The following is a 12,168-nucleotide window of genomic DNA, read 5'->3' as shown; positions in this document are numbered from 1 at the left end:
CGCTACTGGAGAACATAGGCCGCTACTGGAGAACATAGGCCGGTACTGGAGAACATAGGCCGGTACTGGAGAACATAGGCCGGTACTGGAGAACATAGGCCGGTACAGGAGAACATAGGCCGGTACTGGAGGACATAGGCCGGTACTGGAGGACATAGGCCGGTACTGGAGGACATAGGCCGGTACTGTTGGACATAGGCCGGTACTGGAGGACATAGGCCGGTACTGGAGAACATAGGCCGGTACAGGAGAACATAGGCCGGTACAGGAGAACATAGGCCGGTACTGGAGAACATAGGCCGGTACTGGAGAACATAGGCCGGTACTGGAGAACATAGGCCGGTACTGGAGAACATAGGCCGGTACTGGAGAACATAGGCCGGTACTGGAGAACAATGCAGAGGGTAAATTCTGCAAGTGTTGCACGGTGGACGTCATGCAGATCTCACCTTGTGCATAGAGGGAAATTTGTGATGAATGAACATGTTGTGAATTTTCAGATCAGTTCCATTCTCAAATATCTGTGCAGATTTTTTCCCTTACATGTGAATAGGGTTTTGTAAACTTCATCTAAATGTTTTGCAGTTTGGAATCCGCACAGTAAATCCGCAGTGTCTGAACATGGCCTAATTGTGCTAATATGAATAGCCAGCAGCTCCCCAATAAGAGGATGAATCCGGGTCAGCGGTTGATATAATGTCATTCTTATGATCTCCGGATATAAAACAGGAAATGTCACGACCATAAAAACTGCTGGACGTTTATCCTCCAGCAATAATGTATATCCTCACCATATTCTCATGCGCTCATGATTTATGTCATCCAGAAATACAGACATTTCCTCGCAATATTTATGTCTCGAGGCTACAATCCCAGCAATGCTGGAGACTTTCCAGAAATGAGCAACATACAAACTTCTGATGTTTAGAGAACGACTCCGAAGCTAATCCGTCAAATTAAACCATGTGCATTCTCACTCTGCAGAAGATCCGCGCTGTACGGTAATCATCTGGAAGTTCTTAACGGGTATCTGTCACAAGGACAAACCCTTAAACTGGAATGGTCACCACAAACTGCATACATTTTAACAGATGTCTTAGACCTGATGAGGCAAGTGTACTTACATAGAAAGTACATTGCTGTGGAATCCTTTTTGAAAGTTTAAACTCGGTCTCCGCCCACCTAGCATGATTGACAGTTCCTCAGTGTCCCTCTCCCACTGCTGAATCTCTGACAACTTAGCTTGATTGACAGCTCCTCAGAGTCCCGCCTCCTTGATGAAGTCAGGCCGGGTGGGTGGGTGGAGCATGAATACATCGGACTCTTTAGCTCAGTCATTATATAACTGGACTCGTAAAATGCCCATTTTGATATCAGGATTATACGGCCATTCTGACTTGGATTGCTGGGCACAAGCCCCTAACCAACCTGATGGTCGCTCTGTTCATGGTCTATGGGACTGCCAGAGATAGCAGAGCGCTGTATGTGACTGTCTCCAGCAGTATCATATATAATGAACAGAGCGGTGCTGCACAAAGTGGGACCAAAACGCTTTCAAATGGTGAACTCCAGTGCTCTCTTTTGGGGACCAATGAAGCTTCCAGTGGACGGACCCCCCAGTGTGCATCATGTATCCAGTGGGGAGGAGATAATTTGTATTTATGATCTAACCCAGGCCTGGGAAAAGTGTGGCCCCGTGAGCCACATCAAGGCTCTCTGACTGTTTCTGTCTGGCCCCCTGACACAGCTAGCCAGAGGGCCGGAGAAAGCCTGAGCTGATTCTGATTGTAGCTCGGCCCCCCAGGCCACCCATCCCCCGCCCAGCCTCTACTTTGTATGTGCTGCCCGTACTGCTCTGCTACTGCCCCACCACATACTCTGCTACTGCCCCACCACATACTCTGCTACTGCCCCAACACATACTCTGCTACTGCCCCAACACATACTCTGCTACTGCCCCACCACATACTCTGCTACTGCCCCAACACATACTCTGCTACTGCCCCAACACATACTCTGCTACTGCCCCACCACATACTCTGCTACTGCCCCACCACATACTCTGCTACTGCCCCAACACATACTCTGCTACTGCCCCAACACATACTCTGCTACTGCCCCACCACATACTCTGCTACTGCCCCAACACATACTCTGCTACTGCCCCAACACATACTCTGCTACCTCCTCACCACATGTGATGTGGATCTATACAAGTGGAGCAGGGGTGGGCAAACCACTTAAAAAATTCGTATTGTGCAGAATTAAAGGGTGGTCCAAAACCGAAGGTGCGTTTCATACTAAATGTCTATTTAATTCAATCTAATCACCTTTCTAGTACAGTGCAATTAAAAATTCCCTACCGTTTCCTCTCTATTCTAACTTCATCTCTGCTTTTTTTTTTTTTTTACTTCCAATGACGTTTCGTTGAGAATTCCAGTGCATTTTGGGATCCTCGCATGGGACGCCAGAGGCTGCGATCACTATGCAATGAATAAGGATTAATATCCGAAACGCGTTTGCTAATATCCCTCTTTTCCCTGCGATTGAGACTATGGAATGAACTTGGAATATATTTTAAAGATTATGAATAAATGATACGATTTTAATGAAAGACTTCTACGCTGGAAATTTCTCTCTTTTTTTTGTGAGTCACAAAGGTGAACTCTGCATTTATCAGACATTTATGTGAATGTCATAAATGTCTAAACTGGGAATATTCCTTTAAATAAAGGACACCCTGAACTGATGGGTGGGAGACTAACTATTTTGGATATGCATGGGATCATCCTGGCAGGATTAACCCCTTTATATGTAGACTGTGAGCCCTCGCGGGCAGGGTCCTCGCTCCTCCTGGACCAGTTTGCCGTTGCCTCTTTGTTCAAGATTTTTGTAATTGTTTCTGCTATGTTTACCCCCTTTTTCACATGTAAAGCGCCATGGAATAATAATAAATGATAATAATAATTAGGGGTGGTCAGCATACAAGTCAACTAAGCCGTACTTACACCCACCCGGGCTGCCAGCCCCCTTCTCTCCATGTCTATTCTCCAACTGTCAATGGCAACTGAAGTCAAACAGTAGCGCGCACGGTCTCAGCTGTCTTCTTATTGGGTTGGACTCACCCAACAATGCAGGGGCTGCAACCAAAACTGCAGTTAACCTGACACACATGACTATGGTGGCCGGCAAGGGTCTGATCAATTAGCTTAATTCCCCTGATACTACCTGGCTGCTTTCACCGCTGATACCTATGACATAATCAGTAATGGAAGAACTCCAATATCAATAATGTTCTTACACATTGGGAATGATGTGGAAACTGACAACCTACTACGTGCAACAGATGCCCCCCGCAGAGCAGGGGTCGGGGGGCCTCAAAGCCACCTGGATAATCACCTGTAATAGTGAGACCAGGCCTAGAGGTTTTCTTAATTGAAATGTATTTAAATATAAATCTGATTAATAAATCAGGAAGTGTCTCGGCCGTACAGAAACCAAACCGCTCTCTTTCTTTTTGCCTTATTCATCGGATGTACAGAACATAGTTATGTAGCGGTACCGTGTTAGCCAGAAAAATCAATGTAAGTACTTTTATACCCAAAAATGACAAAAGTATTCTCAGAGTGATACCTTTATTTGTAATCTAGCCTGAAGAAGGAGCCTCTGTGCTCTGAAAGCTTACATATACACTACCGTTCAAAAGTTTGGGGTCACCCAGACAATTTTGTGTTTTCCATGATACTTTTGTTTATCAAATGAGTTGCAAAATGATTAGAAAATATCGTCCAGACATTGACATGGTTAGAAATAACGATTTTTATTAGAAAGAATAATTTTCTCCTTCACACTTTGCTTTGGTCACAGAATGCTCCTTTGAAGCAATTCCAGCATTGCAGACCTTTGGCATTCTAGCTGTTAATTTGCTGAGGTTTCTTGAGACATTTCCCCCCATGCTTCCTGATCCCCTCCACAAGTTGGATTGGCTTGATGGGCCCTTTTTGCACCATACGGTCAAGCTGCTCCCACAACAGCTCAATGGGGTTGAGATCTGGTGACTGCGCTGGCCACTCCATTACAGATAGAATACCAGCTGCCGGCTTCTTCCCTAAATAGTTCATGTATAATTTGGAGGTGTGCTTTGGGTCATTGTCCTGTTGTTGCATGAAATTGGCTCCAATCAAGCGCTGTCCACAGGGTATGGCATGGCGTTGCAAAATGGAGTGATAGCCTTCCTTATTCAAAATCCCATTTATCTTCTACAAATCTCCCACTTTACCAGCACCAAAGCAACCCCAGACCATCCCATTACCTCCACCATGCTTGACAGATGGCGTCAGGCACTCTTCCAGCATCTTTTCAGCTGTTCTGCGTCTCACAAATGTTCTTCTGTGTGATCCAAACATCTAAAACTTTGATTCATCTGTCCATAAAACTTTTGTCCAATCTTCCTCTGTCCAATGTCTGTGTTCTTTTGCCCATATTAATATTTTCCTTTTATTAGCCAGTCTCAGATATGGCTTTTTCTTTGCCACTTTGCCCTGAAGGCCAGCATCCCGGAGTCGCCTCTTCACTGTAGATGTTGACACTGGTGTTTTGCGTGTACTATTTAATGAAGCTGCCAGTTGAGGAGCTGTGAGGCATCGATTTCTCACACTAGAGACTCTAATGTCCTTGTTTTGTTGCTCAGTTGTGCAGCGGGGCCTCCCACTTCTCTTTCTACTCTGGTTAGAGCCTGTTTGTGCTCTCCTATAATGTACTTGTCTTGTTGCTCAGTTGTGCAGCGGGGCCTCCCACTTCTCTTTCTACTCTGGTTAGAGCCTGTTTGTGCTCTCCTCTGAAGGGAGTAGTACACACCGTTGGAGGAAATCTTCAGTTTCTTGGCAATTTCTCACATGGAATAGCCTTCATTTCTAAGAATAAGAATAGACTGTCGAGTTTCACATGAAAGTTCTCTTTTTCTGGCCATTTTGAAAGTTTCATAGAACAAACAAATGTAATGCTCCAGATTCTCAACTAGCTCAAAGGAAGGTCAATTTTATAGCTTCTCAAATCAGCCAAACCGTTTTCAGCTGGGCTAACATACTTGTGCAAGGGTTTTCTAGGGTTTTCTAAACATCCATTAGCTTCTTACACAGTTACACAATGTACCATTAAAACGCTGGAGTGGTGGTTGTTGGAAATGGGCCTCTATATACCTATGTAGATATTGCAATAAAAACAAGACGTTTGCAGCTAGAATAGTCATTTACCACATTAACAATGTATAGAGTGTATTTCTGATTCATTTAATGTTAGCTTCATTGAAAAAAAAAAGTGCTTTTCTTTCCAAAATAATGACATTTCTAAATGACCCCAAACTTTTGAACGGTAGTGTATATTTTTTCTGGTTAGCCAATAAAGGTAGCACTCTGAGAACACTTTTGTCATTTTTGGGCATAAAAGTATTTACATGCTTTATTAATCAGATTTTCTGACATTCATGTAGAGAGAGCCTGCAGAACAATGCAGCGGAGCATTGTCGTGTGAGCTCCTCTCGGGGCTGCCGTATATACCGACATTGTCCATACGCCCAGAGATATTTGGAGATCCTGAAACACTTAGGAACAGCTGAATTCTTCAGCAAATGTTTTCCCTAAAAAAAAAAAAATTCCTAGAAATCCGGGAGATTGGAAGAAAGGGGGAGGATGAAACGGGGGTCTGGTGTCAAGTTCAACCAACATCTATTTTATTGCATTGTCTATAGGAGTCGGTCTATTCTTATTGTCACACGCACATTGCAATCATTCCTGCTTGGGGCAGGGACGGAAGCTATACATTATACCAGGAAGTCTCAAGGAATCAGAAAATTCACTGAATTTGGGTCTAAGATTTGCATTAGTTTTCACATTGTGAATGTAGATATGAAGGGAACCTACCAGGTCCCCAACCTGGACGGAAGGAGCTGTTGAATAAATGAGTCACATGCAGATTAAGTGCAGATTATTTCTCAACGCGTTTCGAAGTTTCACACCTCTTCTTCAGGACAGACGTGAGGAGGTTTGTCCTGAAGAAAAAGTGTACTTGGCAAGGGGCCATATAGCAACAGAGTATATAGAGTATGTGCAGTACCCCCCCACCTTCGTACCTCTGTGGCAGACATGAAAGAGTCATTTGATGCAATGCTTATTGCGTCTCTCATCCCAAACTCCCCTCCGTTATCCGTCACCGTCATGTCCGTGTCCTTGTCTTCAAAAAGAATAAAGCAAGAATAACGGCAGATTATCATTAATCCATGCACAGAGTGAAATTATTTCTCTACATTGAAACATGGCTGAATTCCTGCACAAATTCCTCTACCTGTGTCCCTATGACAACACTTCCTGTAGCTCTTTGTTCTGGTCGCTCAGTTTTATCACAGGATCACTAATATATTGCTTTTGTGCGCTAGAAAAAAAAATTCCCTACCGTACAAATAGGTGATAACTTATTATTTTGGGAATAGTCCTTTAATTTTACCAGACCTAAAGCAACGAAGTAACAGGCCCGGACCTAACAGTGAAGGTCCAGGAATAGGAAATGCATTCTCTATATTTTGTTATTAATCTTTCTTTCAGAAAGAAGCAGATGGTGCATATGATCGGAGCAGCACAGAGTATTTCAGGAGACACATATGTTATTAGAATAGAAGACAATGAGAATGTGGTGGCAAATAAAGGAACCTTGCTGGCACAGATTTAGCTGTTCAGACCCCTCTGCCAGATCCAGCAACGATTTATGGCAAAATAAGGAGCTTCCCCTACTCTTCTCATAAGACGGTGGTCACACATGTGCATTGCTGCTCCGTTCACACACGGCCGAACGTTGTCACCCTCCGGGATCATACAAATGTCACCCATTCTATGGATCGGTTACATATGTTGTTTTGTAATCGGTTTACAAAAATCTGATTAATAAGGTAATAACAGAAGCACTGAAGCCCCCACTAATGTCTCATTTCCAGGCTAGTTTTGACCTGAGTATTATAGGACAAATTATCTGCAGGGACACTCTGCCCGATGATGCCAGCTGGCAGCCATCCAGCTATGCCAGTCTTTAGCTCAGCCGGCGCTATTAATCAGATAATTTTTGTGGTTAAACTTAGGGTTATGGATAAGATCAGAAATATGATCAGGGCTAGGATCTATGCAAGGGCTAGGATCAGGGCAAAAGGTAGGGATAGAATTAGAGCTATAGATAAAGATAGGACCAGGGCTAGGATCAGGGCTAGAGATAGCATCAGGGCTAGGGTTACGGATAGCATCAGGTCAGGGGTTACGGAGAGCATTAGGGCAGGGGGTAGCATCAGGGCTAGGGTTAGGGATAGCATCAGGGCTAGGGTTAGGGATAGCATCAGGGCTAGGGTTAGGGATAGCATCAGGGCTAGGGTTAGCAGCAGGGCTAGGGTTAGTAATAGCATCAGGGCTAGGGATAGGGATAGAATCAGGGTTAGGGTTAGCATCAGGGTTAGGTATAGCATCAGGGCTACGGTTAGGGATAGCATCAGGGCTAGGATCAGGGTTAGGAATAGCATCAGGGCTAGGGATAGCATCAGGGTTGGGGTTAGGGATAGCATTAGGGCTGGGGTTACGGATAGCATTAGGGCAGGGGTTAGGGATAGCATCAGGGCTATGGTTATGGATAGCATCAGGGCTAGGGTTATGGATAGCATCAGGGCTAGGGTTATGGATAGCATCAGGGCTAGGGTTATGGATAGCATCAGGGCTAGGGTTATGGATAGCATCAGGGCTAGGGTTAGGGATAGCATCAGGGTTAGGTATAGCATCAGGGCTAGGGTTATGGATAGCATCAGGGCTAGGGTTAGGGATAGCATCAGGGCTAGGGTTAGCATCAGGGTTAGGTATAGCATCAGGGCTAGGGTTAGCATCAGGGCTAGGGATAGGGATAGCATCAGGGTTAGGGTTAGCATCAGGGTTAGGTATAGCATCAGGGCTACGGTTAGGGATAGCATCAGGGCTAGGATCAGGGTTAGGAATAGCATCAGGGCTAGGGATAACATCAGGGTTGGGGTTAGGAGTAGCATCAGGGCAGGGGTTACGGATAGCATTAGGGCAGGGGTTATGGAGAGCATCAGGGCTAGGGTTATGGATAGCATCAGGGCTAGGGTTAGTAATAGCATCAGGGATAGGGATAGAATCAGGGTTAGGGCTAGGGATCGCATCAGGGCTAGGGTTAGCATCAGGGTTAGGCATAGCATCAGGGCTAGGGTTAGGGATAGCATCAGGGCTAGGGATAGGGATAGCATCAGGGCTAGGGTTAGCATCAGGGTTAGGTATAGCATCAGGGCTAGGGTTAGGGATAGCATCAGGGCTAGGGTTAGGGATAGCATCAGGGCTAGGGTTAGGGATAGCATCAGGGCTAGGGTTAGGGATAGCTCAGGGCTAGGATTACGGATAGCATCAGGGCTAGGGTTAGCATCAGATCTATGGTTAGGGATAGCATCAGGGTTTGGGTTAGGGACAGCATCAGAGCAGGGGTTACGGATAGCATCAGAGCAGGGGTTACGGATAGCATCAGAGCAGGGGTTACGGATAGCATCAGAGCAGGGGTTACGGATAGCATCAGAACAGGGGTTACGGATAGCATCAGAGCAGGGGTTACGGATAGCGTCAGAGCAGGGGTTACGGATAGCATCAGGGCTAGGGATAGCATCAGGGCTAGGGATAGCATCAGGGCTAGGGATAGCATCAGAGCTAGGGTTAGCATCAGGGCTAGGGATAGCATCAGGGCTAGGGATAGCATCAGGGCTAGGGATAGCATCAGAACAGGGGTTACGGATAGCATCAGTGCTAGGGATAGCATCAGGGCTAGGGATAGCATCAGGGCTAGGGATAGCATCAGAGCTAGGGATAGCATCAGGGCTAGGGTTAGGGATAGCATCAGGGCTGGGGTTAGAGATATCATCAGGGCTGGGGTTAGAATCAGGGCTAGGGTTAGCATCAGGGCTAGGGTTAGGGATAGCATCAGGGCTAGGGTTAGGGATAGCATCAGGGCTGGGGTTACAGATAGCATCAGGGCTAGGGTTAGGGATAGCATCAGGGCTAGGGTTAGGGATAGCATCAGGGCTAGGGTTACAGATAGCATCAGGGCTAGGGTTAGGGATAGCACCAGGGCTAGGGTTAGGGATAGCATCAGGGCTAGAGTTAGAATCAGGGCTAGGGTTAAGGATAGCATCAGGGCTGGGGTTAGAGATAGCATCAGGGCTAGGGTTAGAGATAGCATCAGGGCTGGGGTTAGGGATAGCATCAGGGCTGGGGTTAGAGATAGCATCAGGGCTGGGGTTAGAGATAGCATCAGGGCTGGGGTTAGAGATAGCATCAGGGCTGGGGTTAGAGATAGCATCAGGGCTAGGGTTAGGGATAGCATCAGGGCTAGGGTTAGGGATAGCATCAGGGCTGGGGTTAGAGATAGCATCAGGGCTGGGGTTAGAGATAGCATCAGGGCTGGGGTTAGAGATAGCATCAGGGCTGGGGTTATGGATAGCATCAGGGCTGGGGTTAGAGATAGCATCAGGGCTGGGGTTAGAGATAGCATCAGGGCTGGGGTTAGAGATAGCATCAGGGCTGGGGTTAGAGATAGCATCAGGGCTAGGGTTAGGGATAGCATCAGGGCTAGGGTTAGGGATAGCATCAGGGCTGGGGTTAGAGATAGCATCAGGGCTGGGGTTAGAGATAGCATCAGGGCTGGGGTTAGAGATAGCATCAGGGCTGGGGTTATGGATAGCATCAGGGCTGGGGTTAGAGATAGCATCAGGGCTGGGGTTAGAGATAGCATCAGGGCTGGGGTTAGAGATAGCATCAGGGCTGGGGTTAGAGATAGCATCAGGGCTGGGGATAGCATCAGGGCTATGGTTAGGGAAAACATCAGGTCTACGATCAAGGCTAGGATAATAAAATTGTTACATAAAAAAAAATAATCAAAAAGTTTTTAAAATTATGTGTCAGAAAAAAAACAGGAGGTCAGAGCGTATATTATAATTACATCAGTATTTTCCAACCCACGCTACAGCACTGCTCCCAGGCCATCCAGAAATCGTACACTTCGGCAGCCGTCACTGCACTCAGGAAATCTGACTTTTCAGTTTAATGAATATTTTAAGTAATATTAAACCCAGTGCATAAATCAGAATATTGTCTCCTCTGTGGACGGGGGATTTCATGGACTTGTTTGGAGAAGGAGACGTTTCACTCTCTGGATGGCTTCCATTATATTCTGAGCCTCGAGATCGGTTCTGGGGAGAACAGAGTTATAGATCATGATGTCTAAACCTCAGACGTTACACGCGGGAGTCTGCTTTACCTCCGCTGGACTCAGGATCTGATTATTTACCACAATGACATTGACCTAAAATGCAGATGATACCTGACGTTCTGAGTATTACTGTGCGGTATTACATGCCGCCCTCCTCCCGCATTACCTCTCTGCCAAGTTACGCAGGATGTGCTGCTCCAAGGAAAATCGTAAATAATTTTCAGTTATGAAACGCTGTATCAGGAGATTGCTATGAGACCTGAGATGTGAGAAAGCCCAGCACTGAACTACCCCTGCATCGCAACGTTCATTGAATCTGAAGATGCCACTAGGGGCTGCTCATTAATTCAGCCCCACCGAAGCAGCAGTACATATCTGTTTGCAGTTAGCTCCCCCTAGAGGTAGCTGCATGAAGACAAAGTTATAACATTTACCAAGCAGGTCTGAGCTCGGGCTGTAAGAAGAGCTGTGTTTTACAAAAGAAGACGTATAGCAGCTTCCACATACTCAGGTATCGTGGGAAGGTCGCACACTATCTGTACAGCTGCCCCGACGCCAGGTGCCATTTAATGAGAAAATAACCAACACTAAAGTTATTTACACACTCGGGGAAAGAAAAGGGTCACACATTGCAGCCGCAGCACAGCCAAGCTCACATTGAGGATTTTGGGAATTACGGTGCTTTTTGATGGAGAAACAGCTAGTACACGTGGTGTCCGAAAAGGCGAACGGCAATGTGTGACCCCAGCATAACGGTGAATTTACACAAAGGTGATATGCTTATAATTAATGCAAAACCATTTCACAAAAAAATTTATTCAAATATCATGGTCAAATCCCTAATCTAAGTTACATCCTGTATTATACTCCAGAGCTGTACTCACTATTCTGCTGGTGCAGTCACTGTGTACATAAATTACATTACTGATTCTGAGTTACATCCTGTATTATACTCCAGAGCTGCACTCACTATTCTGCTGGTGCAGTCACTGTGTACATACATTACTGATTCTGAGTTACATCCTGTATTATACTCCAGAGCTGCACTCACTATTCTGCTGATGGAGTCACTGTGTACATACCTTACATTACGGATCCTGAGTTACATCCTGTATTATACTCCAGAGCAGCACTCACTATTCTGCTGGTGCAGTCACTGTGTACATACATTACTGATTCTGAGTTACATCCTGTATTATACTCCAGAGCTGCACTCACTATTCTGCTGGTACAGTCACTGTGTACATACATTAAATTACTGATCCTGAGTTACATCCTGTATTATACTCCAGAGCTGCACTCACTATTCTGCTGGTGCAGTCACTGTGTACATACATTACATTACTGATCCTGAGTTACCTCCTGTATTATACTCCAGAGCTGCACTCACTATTCTGCTGGTGCAGTCACTGTGTACATACATTACATTACTGATCCTGAGTTACATCCTGTATTATACTCCAGAGCTGCACTCTCTATTCTGCTCGTGCAGTCAGTGTGCACATACATTACTGATCCTGTACTGATCCTGAGTTACATCCTGTATTATACTCCAGAGCTGCACTCACTATTCTGCTGGTGCAGTCACTGTGTACATACATTACATTACTGATCCTGAGTTACATCCTGTATTATACTCCAGAGCTGCACTCACTATTCTGCTGGTGCAGTCACTGTGTACATACATTACATTACTGATCCTGAGTTACATCCTGTATTATACTCCAGAGCTGCACTCACTATTCTGCTGGTGCAGTCACTGTGTACATACATTACATTACTGATCCTGAGTTACATCCTGTATTATACCCCAGAGCTGCACTCACTATTCTGCTGGTGCAGTCACTGTGTACATACATTACATTACTAATCCTGAGT

The 12,168-nt window shown here is 45.6% G+C and overlaps 1 protein-coding gene across 2 annotated transcripts in view; it reads right to left on the bottom strand.

Moving 5' to 3' along the window:
* The window catches only part of MIGA1 (mitoguardin 1), a 64,449-nt gene that overhangs the window by 20,052 nt on the left and 32,229 nt on the right, over positions 1 to 12,168 (bottom strand). For both annotated transcript variants that reach the window (XM_073643931.1, XM_073643932.1), the window contains exon 8: positions 6,128 to 6,228. In XM_073643931.1, the coding sequence (XP_073500032.1) occupies positions 6,128 to 6,228 (101 nt within the window). The remainder of the gene's footprint in view (positions 1 to 6,127; positions 6,229 to 12,168) is intronic.

This window comes from Phyllobates terribilis, unplaced genomic scaffold, assembly GCF_046119375.1.
Source record: "Phyllobates terribilis strain yellow unplaced genomic scaffold, ASM4611937v1 Scaffold_8__6_contigs__length_399053987, whole genome shotgun sequence".
Taxonomy (NCBI): Eukaryota; Metazoa; Chordata; class Amphibia; order Anura; family Dendrobatidae; genus Phyllobates; species Phyllobates terribilis.
The sequence above is the reverse complement of the archived record's forward strand: the minus strand, read 5'-3'. Positions and strand labels throughout refer to the sequence as shown.